This window comes from Toxorhynchites rutilus, chromosome 3 (assembly GCF_029784135.1).
Source record: "Toxorhynchites rutilus septentrionalis strain SRP chromosome 3, ASM2978413v1, whole genome shotgun sequence".
Taxonomy (NCBI): Eukaryota; Metazoa; Arthropoda; class Insecta; order Diptera; family Culicidae; genus Toxorhynchites; species Toxorhynchites rutilus.
The window spans coordinates 121326337-121340845 of NC_073746.1; the positions used below are offsets into that span (position 1 = coordinate 121326337).

Genomic DNA, 14509 nt, shown 5'->3' on the forward strand with positions numbered 1-14509 from the left:
AGAATATGCAAGTGCATTCGAGGAGGTGAAGCAGGCTTCTAAGGATGACATATATGAAGAACATACTATTAAGGTCGCAATTACTCGGGCTATTATAATCTGATATGAATGAGTATACCCTTTCGAATAGTAGCCAGTTAAATTCATTAATTCATTCAAATTCATAATCACATAAATGGTTAGTAGCGGGACCTACACGATGAAAACGTGAATTGAACCCGAATTGATTGAACTTTGGGGAAAATAGACATCGCCTCATAATGTGAGCTAACGCCGAATTTTAGGCAAAAAGATTGCTCGTTGCGTCGGGGAGGAAAACGAGTTGTTAGTGCAATCGGAGAACATACCCATTTAATCGTCAAATTGTTTAACTATTTTACTATATTTTCTGTTCGTGTTTCAAGCAAAAAATTACTGGATAAATTTCTAATGGTTATAACACAACATGTGTCACAATAAAAATTTTGAGTAATATGCGTTTGAAAACTCTTAATGAATCGTTACATTTTTCGTAGAGTGACTCCTCAATATAGTGGACAAAGTAGGAGAAAAATGAACATGATAGTGGAAAGCTTAATCTTGTTGAAGATAATATACGTTCCAATTTTAGAGCCAAAGAAGTTCCAATTAGATGTTAATTCTATTAATCAAAATTCATCATGTTGGGAATTTTTCAAGCGTAATGGAACCATTTGATACATATGATATATCAGGAATCTTCAAGCTTTCGTTGAACATTAAAGATAATCCTTAACATTATTTCAATACCATTTCATTCATTGAATTGAATATATTCCTTATCATACAAAATAAAACGAAATTATGAACCATGTTCAAATTGTCCCTAATTAATTTTTTTTATTATCCTCGTATTCAACTAATGGCCCATTAATATTTTACCAAAAACAATACAACGGACAGCAAACAACTGACCAATAGGTGCGATACCCCGAACCGTCCTGCCCCATTACAACCATCCTCATAACAAATTGCGCATGCATCCGGTGTGTTATGGCATGCATTCAAAACAGTTGTTGAAAGCGTCGCCACACAGCCACGCTCGACGGTGATCCTTAGAACGTTCTTAAGTATGTAACATCCTCGTTTGGCATACTCGGTCAATTCGGAACACTGCTGTACCTCAAACTTATTTTCTGTAATATCGCAATTATTGGTACAAATTACACAAGACTGTACTCGTTGGTTCTGATTGTTACATCCATTTCCAGAGCAGATCTCAATAGTTTCTTGTTGGCAGGAGCTTTCCGCGATTTCCGATGAGCATCCACGTATCGTGTTGTTTCCGCTGACACAGGTAAAGCATCCGGTTTCATCTTCTGAAGGGCATAATTCAGCGGATTCGGAGGGGTAACCCCAAGCACAACTGGGGTTCGATGAGCTTTGTACACACCGTATACATAATTGAGACGGAATAATAGATGAGCTGGGATCAGAATCAGTTGTTGAAGTAGAAGTCGTTGAACTACCACCAGTGGATGTTTCTATCACGTTTTCACTGTTGCAACCATCATGATAGCATGTAAAACAGTTTGGTCCATCACAACCTTTCGCTAGTTCGGATATGCATCCTCGTGTTGCAGTCGTTTCGTCAATTGATTTCTGAGTAAAACAACCATCGTTTTCTCTGTATGTTGGACACGTTTCAGTATCTCCCGAAGCTAAGGGGCAGTCAGTACAGCGATAACATTTGATTCTATCCGGTGGATATATTTCCTCATTGCAAAAGTCCTCAAAACAGATATCATGTTTTGTACCATAGATTGGACATTTTTCTTCAAAACTTTGCAGACATCCACGAGATACTATACCTTCTTGAGAAACGTACGAAATGCAGGCGGCACCGGTGCAAGTTTCACCTTCAAATGGACCTATCGAACATTTCTCACCATTGCACACGTGGCATTCAACAGTTGGTGAGTCTCGCGTGACGGAATTGCATCCATTACAAGAGCATATTTCGCATTCTTCAGGATGTTCACATATTGCTGGTTCATTTCTCAAGCAACCTTTGGCCAATATTTCATCGTTGAGTCGAAAACTGTAGCACGCATCATTGTATCCCAATGCGATTGATCCATTGCAGGGTATTGGGTCTTCAGATTCCAAACATGATCTACTTCCGCGACAGTGTATGCAGCTTAACGTGCTGTTAATTTCTGATGGTAGATCATTGCAACCATTGCCTCTACAGGACCAACAAGTGTGGATCGATTCGTTGCATACTAAATTAGTTTGTGAAAGACATCCTCGGTGAGTGATGTCATCTGCAAAAGAATAGCTAAGATGTGAATGGCGTCTTTGAAAAATATGTTTAAAACGCCACACCAATGACGAAAATAAAACATGCTTCCCCCTCGTAATACTTTGGACAAATTGTGGACAGATGAGTTGAGGGAAGCTCGCCACAGTCTACGCATTGGTGGCAGGCCATTCGTTCGGTGGGAAATCTCTCATTATTGCACAGTGATCCGGTGCATTCACGACATAGCGGGTCGCCCTCTTCGCAATGTTGGTTCTCATCGGCACATCCTTTTTTGACGAAATTTCCATCTGTGAAGAATAATAGTAAAAGGTGTAAAATGTTATCAATTGATTTGGAGAAAACCTCTTCGAGAGAAACATCTGGTTTAAAATGTAGATACGGGATTGTTGTCGTAAAACAATGAAGTTCCTATTCCGCGGTGTAGTGGTGATCACATCCGCCTAATACGCGGAAGGCCCCCGGTTCGATCCCGGGCGGAAATAAATTCTTGTGTATTTTGATTTACCAAACATTAGCCTTTTTTTAAAAAAAAAAAGATACATTCGCCAATTAATTGAATTCTAGTCGCACACATCCAGTCTAGTCACATAGAAATATTAAACGAAGACTGAAAACATGTTAACTTAACTTAAAACGAAAAATAACACATCTCTGATTTTTGAATATGTTGTGTGGAAAAAACTTCAGCTTTCAAGAAAATATAAAAAAATATAGCATCCTTGGTCCCGAAAACATGTAAACTATCAAAAAAGACCAGGTGATTGACTTTAATTTGATATGTCGATCAGCTGAATCGGTCTAGTAGTTGAAAAGTTATGAATGATTGAAAAAAAGGCATTTTTGGAAAAAAGAGGAAAAAGTAGATTTTTCGGACCACCCGGAAGTGGTTACCCTACTGAGAAGATAAAAAAATACGGGTCTAATGTTTTGCGATAAAGAACATAACTACCACTTTTCACGAAAATCCGAGAACCACTATATCGGTTTGGCATGGAATGGCTGAATATGAGTAGTTGCTTGAAAGTCCATCTTAGTCAAGATTTATCGATGGATGTCGTTGGCTGTCAGTGAATGTTCTCTAAAAATTGTGCTCTCCCTGACTAACCTCAGTTTTTTTTGCCACAGAATGAATCAAGAATATGCAAGAAACAAACATAGTGTAAAGCAGAATCAAAACAGAAGAGATAATGGAAGTGGGGGACAAATATATGATCGTCTGGAGCCTACACTGTGTGTGTGTAGTACGAGAATGCCGCGATGCATACTGAGTGCGTTACGTGTATATTTCTCGCTAGAACAAGAATGAATAATGAATCAACCATCTTCAGCTGCGTCTACAAAACAGCGCAAACCCATCGGTTCTTCTCAAGGCCATCAAAACATTCGACTAGAGCTATTCTTGAAATTTCGATGCATTCTAAAAATCTATTTTATATTTGGTTTTGACTGAAGGTGAATTTTAATTCATTGGTATAATGATGTTGTCTTGAATGATAGAGGCTTCAAGCTTTCTTTTTCATTCTCCTCTAGCCATGAAAAAGACCAATTTGAAAAAGCAAACTAAACAACCCGCCTTAAAATTAATTTGACAATCTACTCGAAGCGTTCGCGCTCCTCACTCAGCGAAAGCATTCATTTTGCCCGTGTCATTGCTATCAAATATTTGTAGTATCAAAGAGTTTTATTATTAAATTTCTTCAATGTTTGTATTCGCCGGCAATAATTTCGTAGTTCTATGTTGACAGTGCGGTCGAGTCGTGAACATCACTCTTTTTTTTTGAGGCCTGCGACACCGTGACTAACACGTGATCGTGGTACCTATGAAAAAAAAAGATTGAGTACCGTTGCACTAGACGAGAGAGTTGTTAAATTTATCAATTTATTCCGAGTAAATCTTTTCGAGAGAAACATCTGTTTTGAAATGTAGATACTGGATTGTTGTCGTAAGTTTCTTTTCAACTGTTTCCGTGGTGTAGTGGTTATCACATCCGCCTAACACGCGGAAGGCCCCCGGTTCGATCCCGGGCGGAAACATATTCTTTTTGTGTATTTCGATTCACCAACCATAATAATAAATTGAAAATAATTTTTTCAGAACTATTGTTTATTCAATGAATTCGGCCGTGACCAGGATTCGAATCTGGGTTACTACGGCCACAACGTAAGGTCCTAACTTACGTTGCCACACGTACATATTTATCTGGAAAGGTACAGATTTTTTCGTTTTTTTGGTACAGATTCTGTACGGTACAGAGTACAGATGTTCGTCAAAAAGTACAATTTTTTTCCGCGTGTGAAATTTCTTACATTCGTACAAAGCAACATTAAGGTACAAGACGACTTTTACGCCGCAGTATCGCAATCTAGCAATCTAGATTCCGAAAAACTATATATAAGCATCATCAAACACACGGATTACTTGCAAATGTAAATGTAGTGTTTGTAGTGAATAAATAAGTATTTTGTTCATGCTAATAAAATAGATTTTTCTATGCAACATATATTTTCAATGGTACAGGTTTTTGGTATAGATTTTTGGAAGAAAAAGTCCAGATGGGAAAGATTTTTAATCTCTCTGGTACAGATTAAAATGTGGCAATACCGGTCCTAACCACTAGACGATCACGGCTGTTGAGAGAGTTGTTTAATTTACAAACAGATTTCGAACAACTGTATTTGTGAAAAACAACTATCTCAAAATGTAGACATTGGATTGTTGTCGTGAAACAATGACTTTCAAATCAACTGTTTCCGTAGTGTAGTGGTTATCACGTCCGCTTCACACGCGGAAGGTCCCCGGTTCGATCCCGGGCGGAAACATATATTCTTTTGTGTATTTTGATTCACCAACCATAATAATAAATTGAAAATAAATTTCTGAGAATTATTGTTTATTCAATGAATTCTGCCGTGACCAGGATTCGAAGTTGGGCTACTACGGTCACAACGTAAGGTACTAACCAATAGACGATCACGGCTGTTGAGAGAGCTGGTAAATTTATTATTTAATTTCGAGTAAATCTTTTCGAGAGAAACAACTGTTTTAAAATATAAACACTGAATCGTTGTCATGAAACAATGACTTTCTTTTCAACTGTTTCCGTGGTGTAGTGGTTATCACATCCGCCTAACACGCGGAAGGCCCCCGGTTCGATCCCGGGCGGAAACAAACACTATTTTGGATTTATTTTGTGATCCGGAAACAAAATAAAAAACAGGAAGTGGGTTATATCTATGGTATAACCGCAAGGGTGACATAGGACTATCGTTGATTTAGAGATCATTTGTTCGAAGTTGAATCTAAATCCATTCTGAATGAATGAATAAATGAATATTTGGGGGACTTCGAAAACGAGAGCGTTACGTTGGAGGCACAAGGTTTTATGCATCCAATATAGGATACGAAAAACCTTGTTCTGAAGAATAATCTTCAGAAGCTAACCTGCTAACTGTACTTGATTGACAAATCACAAACCCAAATGTATTATATGGATATTTTATGAATAGAAAACATTAAAATAAACTCTTTCGCTTGAATGTAATTTTCAATTCCAAGGGGAACTGGCAGATTATTTTCCAGCAACGATTAGATATTTCCACATTTTCCTCGATACTGGAAGCCCACCAGTGGTTAATACTAACTCGATAACCACCTGTTAATAGTAAAGGGTGTGTCACATCAAATTGCATCACGGATAAAACGCTGTAGAAATTTAATTTTTAGGAATTATATCTTCAGCTTTCGCTTATAATCAGATAAGAGTGTATAGATCACGTTGGCCATGCTTCACTGTCAATTTTTCGTAAATTTGGAAAAATGTCGTCGAACGAAAAAGAGCGTCGTGAATTAATCTTGTACACTCATTTCGAGAATCCGGAGTTGTCACATCGGGACATCGGTAAGATGCTGGGAATCGTCCAATCCACGGTCATCAGAGTACTAAAACGATACTTCGAGAACCTAACCATCGACCGGAAGGTGAAGAACGGCAAAAATGGATGCTCCGTCAGTGAAAAAGATCACAAGCACGTAGTTAAGCAGTTTAGACGTGATCCGAGAAGTTCTGTCCGGGATGTCGCCAATAAGCTGAATTTGTCGAGTTCATTCGTCCAGCGGGCCAAGCAGCGGGAGGGCCTGCGTACATACAAGGTTCAGAAGGCTCCTAACCGCGACGAAAGGCAAAACATGGTGGGGAAGACGCGAGCCCGGAAGCTGTACACCGAAATGCTGATGAAGCCGCATTGCCTGGTAATGGACGACGAAACCTACGTCAAAGTGGACTTTCGTCAGCTGCCGGGCCTGTTGTTCTTCTCCGCAGAGGACAAATTCAGCGTTCCGGAGGAGATTCGCAAGCAGAAACTATCCAAGTTGGCCAAAAAGTACATGGTGTGGCAAGCGATCTGCTCTTGCGGAAAGCGGAGCGCCCCCTTCGTGATGACCGGCACGGTAAACGGGCAGGTTTACCTTAAGGAGTGCCTACAGAAGCGCTTACTACCACTATTGAAGCAGCACGAGGGCCCGACCATCTTCTGGCCGGATCTCGCTTCGTGCCACTATTCAAAGCACGTGTTGGAGTGGTACGAAGCCAACGGGGTCACCTTCGTGCCAAAGGAAATGAACCCGCCCAACGCGCCGGAGCTTCGCCCAATAGAGAAATATTGGGCGATTATGAAGCAGGCCCTCCGGAAGAACCAAAAAGTTGTCAAATCGGAGGCGGACTTCAAGAGAAAATGGATTTCTGTTCAAAAAAAACTACAACCTGATGTTGTACAGAACCTTATGGACGGGGTAAAGAGGAAGGTGCGAGCATACGGGCTTGGGCTCGAAGTATGAATAAAAAGAAAATGCCAAAAGTTGTTTAATAGTTTTTATTTTACTGTCTAAAATTTTTAAAACGATCGGTCTACTGGGCGAATTTCTACAGCGTTTTTTCCGTGATGCAATTTGATGTGACACACCCTTTACTTGATTGAAAAATATTTGGTCACAGTGTTACATGGATAGAAAACATTAAAATAAACTCTTTCACATGAATGTATTTTTAAATTCCCAGAGGAACTGGCAGATTATTTTCAGTAACGATTAGATATTTCTACATTTTCCTCGATACTGGAAGCCCACCAGTGGTTAATGCTAATTCGATAACCATCTGTTAATAGCACTTGATTGAAACATATTTGGTCACAGTGTTACATGGATAGAAAACATTCAAATAAACTCTTTCACATGAATGTATTTTTAAATTCCTAGAGGAACTGGCAGATTATTTTCCGGATCTTTCTCGACCCAAACGGAAAGAATTCCGTGCGTGTATGTGTGTGTGTGTAGCGGCTGCTTCGAGATTTTCCCGGGGAACCGTTTGTAGCATCACTCTCCTCCTGATGGATTCCCTTCTGGCCTAAGGTGCACAAATAGGCTCTTGGTGACACCGTTCATCCGCGCTTTCATGATAAATGAAGAGCTTCACCACAACAGCGACAACATGCTCCAATCGCTGTTCAATTAGAACTGAGTAGTTTTCCGAGCGGCGCTCGCTTATATACCGATTGGTGATTTCAATAGCCTATTTTGAAAGCAAATTTAAGACTATTGAAACAAGTTTTTGGATCAGAAAGTAACAAGTATAGAACGCGTAGACATTTTATCTTTCGAATGAAGTGTTTATCATACCATTTCGTTCAGTTATTTAGGAGCTATTAACGCTCAAAATCTCGGTCTCCGGCGTAACCCTTTCGTTTTCGAAACTTTGATTTTACACCCCGGTATAGAAATGAAAGACGTAGTCCTACGTCAAAATTCAAAATAAATTTTTCAGAACTATTATTTATTCAATGAGTTCAAGCCTGGGTTATTCCGGCCACAACTTAAAGTCTGAACCACTAGACTTGCAATACTCAACCTGCGGCCTGCGAGCCGCGTGCAGTCCACCAAACTCTTTTGGTTGGCCCGTCTGTCTCGTTATCATTTTGTATGTGTATGTGTCTCACTCCGGCTATCAAACAGCAGTCTTCCTCAATGCTGATATCACACACAATGGTTTTGCTCGATTCTGAGGAAGAATGAATGATAGATATTGCACTGTAAGGTGCAATTTTGTTCGGTTTGGGCACCACGTCGATTTACATGCCGTCTGGTGAAGAGTGCCTCTGTATTTTTTCATCACATCATATTTGAATCTGTATTGGGGTGTAAGTTTAAAATTTCTGAAAAAGAGCGTTACGTTTGGGGTATAAAGTTTCGAGCGTTAACACCTCTTTGTCAGTTGTACAAAGTGGTATATCAATCACTTCATTCGTGTATGAGAAATGCTGTTTACTAATTGACCCAAAAAATTGTTTCAAAATCTCAAAACAGCTTCGGAAGCAAACTTTTGAATTGCAGAAGGTTTAAGCTTTCTCAGTATATTGGCATCTAGCCTTGAAAAAGACCAATTTGAAACACCAAACTAAACTAAAGCGATTGAATTTGGATCGCTCTTTTTAAAATTGAATCGTAGTCTAAGGGGTTAACTTACAAATTGATTTTTAAACAAGAAGAAACTTTTTTCTTTAAGAAAACCAAATATTTCAAATGCAGACATTGCATTGTTGTTGTAAAACAATTACATTCTTATCAACTGTTTCCGTGATTGTGACAAAATCACACTTCACTCCTGTGTGGCAAGCCCACTTCTGTCAACACGGGCATCGTCAGTTTAGCTGGTCTTATCAGCAGGTAGTCATCGTTCGGCTTCGGGCGGTCTCCGATTGTCCCACGGACGCTCAGGGACACACAATTTGGTGATCCTGCCAGGAGCGAGAATTAAACGGAGTGGTCGGAGGCCGCCTTGAACCGAAATATTTTCAGTGGGAATTAAGTAACACTAAAGTTGTACGTTTCCGAAGTGCATTTGATGTGATTCCCATCGTGTGCAGAAATTAGAAAAATCTGTTTGTTTTTTTTTTCAAAAAAAAAGGGCAGGTGGAACCTTTTGGGGGAACAACTTGAAATTACATGAAGACATGAGTGGTCAGCCGGAGACTACTCCGTTAGCGGAAGACTACAAGGAGCAGAACTATCCTACCATAGGAGGCATGAAGATTTTCAGTAAGTAAATGTAAGAAAAAAGTATAAATTAAACAGCATGGTTGGCAGAAATTCTAATGCTCCATATTAAACTGATGGTCGACTTGAATGAAAGCAAAATTGAAACTTGTTGCCTGAAAAAACGATTTATTTTTCAATTAATGCAGCTCAATACTTTGGTTGCTATAGGGTAATAAAACAAATTTTAATCATGTTTCTATGTTTAGTAGGCGTTATTGAAAAAAAAAATACGGGTGATATATTAATAATGAGCGTTACTCTAAAGATGCACAAGCAAGACGAACAAATTATTAATATCGATATGTTCCACTTTTTTAAATATGACAAGGTAAAAATAGATAAATGTTTTATTATAAGTACGGATTGCGACGACCGTTCGATGAATCTGTAGAATAAAAGTGGATAAACGCGGATTGAGACGATCGCACAAATGGGTACGGCTCGGAATGACCGCTTGGGTACAAAAGAAAATGGAAATAAAAATATTTGCGAATCGGGACGACCATATGAAAAAATGATAATGATAAGAGTGCGAATCGGGACGTCCATGCTGTGTAAAAATAGAAGTGAAATTATTAGCGGATTGGGACGACCGCGCAGAACAAGTACAGCTCAGGGCGGCCGTATAAAAAATGAAAATAATTAGAATGCGGATCGGAACGACAGTGCTGTGTAAAAATGGAAGTAAAATTATTTGCGGATCGGGACGACCGTGCTGTGTAAAAATGGAAGTAGAAATACTTGCGAATCGAGACGACCATTTGAAAAAATGAAAATGATAAGAGACCGTGTTGTATAAAAATGGAAGTTAAATTGTTTGCGGATCGGAATAATCACGCAGAACAAGTACGGGCTCGAGACGACCGTATGAGGAACAGAACTTGATTCGATATTTTGTTAGTTAAATGTCATTAATTAGCTCATACATTCCAAAGATGGTGCAAATGGTTTATGTGAAGGGAAATACATTGAAACAAAATTAGCATGTATTTGTTTTTTTCGTCTTTTTTGTATTCAATTCTTTTTTTTCGGAGAAAGAGAAGATGACATGGCCAGTTCGACAAGGGCATCGACAGTTTAGCGATCAAGGCTGGGTACTCGGTACATCTTCAGCGCAGCAGCCCATTGTGAAGTTTTTAAGAAAATACATACACAAAGAAATGAAAATTGTAATGAACCGTTGATTTAGTAGATAAAAATGTATATGAGACACTGTGAAAAAAATAATCAAATGACACTGAGAAGAATTTTCCATTCGCCAAACTTCCAACTGAGATGTTCGGTTAATGTTTATATATTACGACAAACAAATGCTACTGGGGTAAATGGCTTCTGCAAGATCATATCATTTGCAGGGGTAAATGGCTTTTGCAATATAAAGTACAAATGAAAGTGGGTTATTCAGTGAGGTATTCAATCGGCAAACACCGCGACTGTTATTGATGTAAACATAGCGATAAGGATAATGATGACAATTCCTATTGTTGCTTGTTGCATTGTTGCTTCATCGAAATGATTAAATCCCGATACATTTTCGACAGCATGTATGCCATTTTATAAAATTATTGCGTAATGAATTGGCAGAGCTGGTCAACCAAAACGTTTGCACTTTGATTGATCAGTATAAACTATACATCCATTTTTAAATCATCTCTTACCTCCAACGTATGAAATACATTTTTCTTCAGGGCAGTATTCTCCAAAGTTAGAGCGAATAACCTTAAACCAGTCATTGCACTCCACATCATGGGCTGAGTCGCATGTAATACACACATGCATGTTTCCATTGCAATTATCGTAATCACAAAAAACGCACCAATCGTTATCAGCATCCTCGCAAGATTCCCCCAACAAACTGCTAGGATCCAGATCACTCAAACAACCCTTGCGTGTGATTTCACCATTATGATACGTGTAGCACAAATCTTGACGGCCGAGCAAAATTTCTTTCGAGCACAATTCACCCGTTGTAAGTTCGTCACAGTTGGAATCCTCACATTGAGTACATGAGAGGAGATTCTGCTGAAAAGCTTCCTGCCTGTTGCATCCTGTTTGTCCACATTGCACACAATTTTCCGTGCAAATTTCGTTGTCAATATTGGATACACAACCTCTGGCGACCCACGTTGCGTTTTCGAAATACGTGTAGCAACTGTCATCCGCCAGGAACCGTGCGCACCACTTTGCCTGAGACGTTTCTGGACTCAAGCAGTCGTATTCAAAGCCTTCGCATTGGTAACACTTAAGCCGGGTGCTCGGAAGTGTTTCTGTATTGCATCCTGTGGAATCACAAATGTTACACGATGGAGAATCGTTACATTCGTTCGGATCGAGGTTTGGGAAATCCTCGGTACAACCCCGCACTGTGTATCCTTCATCCGTCAAGAAAACCACACATTCTTTTTTACACTGTCTCAAGTGCTTTGTTGAGTGGAGTTCCACACAATCATCATCATCGGCAGAATTACAGTCATAACAGGATGGATTACGTTGATTACAATCGGAGTAGACACAGGTTTCACATTTGGTGTTATTCAATGAACAGTCATTGTACCAGGGATGTGTCTCTTCCAGGTCAGAGAGACACTCTTTCCCAATAACTAACTCATTCCAGTATTTTGTATAACAAGCGTCCTCTCGACCAAGCAGTAGCTGTTCATCGCAGACTGAACCAGAATCAGCCTCGTCGCAGTTTCCGTTACCGATGCATTTGACGCATGATAAATTATTGGGAACAAATGGTCCTTGTAAATTGCATCCAGTGGTGTGATTGCATTTAATACACAGCGAGTTATCTTCACATAAGGGGAATCCATCCGACGAACAGCCACGATATACGGAGGATTTGTTTTCAACGTATGTATAGCACGATTCCTCTGGATCGTATATCGCGCACGGTATCGACTCGATTTTTGAAGGATCAATCTCTACACAGTCTTCATCAGTGCATTGGTAGCAATACTGTCGATCCTCTGGAATAATTTTTACGTTGCAATTTGAGTTCTGACATGTTTTGCATAGCGTATTCTCAGTGCACTCTTTTTCGTCGTCGTTCAAGCATCCTCGGTGAAGATGACCGTTGTCTAGGAAAAAAAAGCTATATCATGGAAATTTCGTGGTAGCAAACATGTACTTACGGTCTACAAATGTCACACAAACCTCATCCGGTGCACAGTCAATTATCGCCATTCTTTGCGGATTAGTAATACAGCCAATTCCCTCGTCGATTGTCGAGCAGTTGTAGCAAGATAAAGGAGACGCGTTGCAGTAATCGTAGTCACACAGACTACAAAATGTTTTGGTTGAGTAGCAATCGTCTTCCATTTCACGCGGGATACCATCGCTAAGACAACCTTTGAACGTTGCTACACCTTGGTCAGCAAAGGTGACACAACGATCCATTAGCAGCCCTTCGCTATGGCATGGCAACGCTGGTCTATAGCCCGAACACTCTGGTCCAGAACATGAAACGCACAGAAGTGGTGTATCTAGCGCTTCATCAACGTTACAATCAGCCTGTGAACAAACCCGACAGTTGATTCCTTCCTGGCAGAGCCCATATTTTTCATCATTCACGCATCCTCGACTTATCGATCTGTCTGCGGTGCTATGCTGTGTATAACATCCACCGAACTCATGATTTCTGCAGATTTCAGGCAGGTGCTCGTCAGTAGATGGACATCCATCGCACTGATAGCAAGTACTGATTTGTGTCATGGAATCCGTATTGCAACAAGCTCCCCTACATTCAAGACTGTAGAGTAGTTCTTCTGAAGAATCTTGCTCAGCATGACATCCTCGGATGACCTTGCCGTCCTCGAGAACCCCCGTGAAACATTGATCATTCCTGTTTGTACAATGCTTTGTGGGTTGGTCATCGACAGTGGGACAATCGGAACATATGAAGCATTCAGCTAATTCTGAAATATTTTTTTAATAGTTAGGATTTCGCATTAGTTGCGATCAAAGCTCAATTCAATTAAAATCTGGATGCACAGTTGCGCTTCTAAAGTCTGTATCCACAATGATGCGGACATCTATTGTAATAATTGTAATACAATATTTAGTAAGCTCTAAAATTTTCATTTGCTTCTTGAATGCGGGATACGATACAATACAATTTCACAGACAGAGTGACGGTGGAATGCAACGTCTTAAACGTTAACACCTTTTTACCGGCTGAATGGAGTGGTGTAATAATCACTTCATTCGAAACACAAAATGCCAAAGAGTTATTTGATTGTCACTAATCGGTTCAAAAATTCGTTTCAATATCTTGAAAATTGCTTTGAAATCATAACAATCTAGCTCATTGATGATGATTGCTTTTGTGGTGATTGGAATATGTTCCCGAACACGAACGCAAAATCAAGGCACCTGGAGAAACCGTCATCGCGAATACATGCAGGCTGAGATTTCTTTTACTCGCTTGCAAATGCGCTCGAACAAAGGAAGATTTGCACATTCGGTTCCCGTGATGCAATCGTACCCAAGAGCATCAGTTTCAATTCTGCTTACGCGTGGAGTGGTCATGAAAACTCTACCTTGTATTATTCTCACGAGAACAAAATAGAATTATGTATCAAACGTCATCAGATGCTTTTGCAAAACAACACAAACCCATCGGTTCTTTTCTAGACCACCGACAAGTTCAAAATAGTTGAATTTCATGTTAATAACAATTTCATACTCGTACTCATCCACTCACACACTAACAAGGAAAACTTTCAGCAATCTTTAGAAATAATTATTCATTCATTAATTGAGAATTGATTCAGATGCAATTCCGAACAAATGATTACAGAGCTAGCGGTAGTGCTACGTCTACCTTGCGGTTATATCACAGATATAACCCACTTCTAGCTTTTTTCTTCATATTTATGACATTTAAGAATATACCCTAGACAGAACTTTTCGAAAAGCCCATTATTTACTGTGTTATATCCACTTTATTGATGCGGTATCTAATTTAGAACGGCCATAACAATTAACTTCAAACGCGTTTTTCTCGAAACTAGTTTTTTTCAAACTGGCGTACACGATATTTATCTAGTTTTACTGAACCGATTTTACAACTTTTTTGACGTAGAACTACGTCTTCCAGGAAGGGTGCCAAATCAAAAAACAGGTCACGTTTT

General features: G+C 39.5%; 1 protein-coding gene and 2 non-coding genes across 3 annotated transcripts in view; 2 read left to right on the forward strand and 1 right to left on the reverse strand.

The window, feature by feature from the left end:
• Positions 1-888: 888 nt before the first annotated feature.
• Positions 889-14509, reverse strand: part of LOC129773463 (extracellular matrix protein A-like) — a 31270-nt gene continuing 17649 nt past the window's right edge. Inside the window, 3 exon segments of the mRNA XM_055777074.1 lie at positions 889-2285; positions 2347-2571; positions 11030-13291. Coding sequence (XP_055633049.1) covers positions 889-2285; positions 2347-2571; positions 11030-13291 — 3884 coding nt within the window.
• Trnai-aau (transfer RNA isoleucine (anticodon AAU)) lies at positions 2694-2767 on the forward strand. The gene has a single exon. It is a non-coding gene; the product is annotated as a tRNA-Ile (tRNA).
• On the forward strand, positions 5032-5104 carry Trnav-cac (transfer RNA valine (anticodon CAC)). The gene has a single exon. It is a non-coding gene; the product is annotated as a tRNA-Val (tRNA).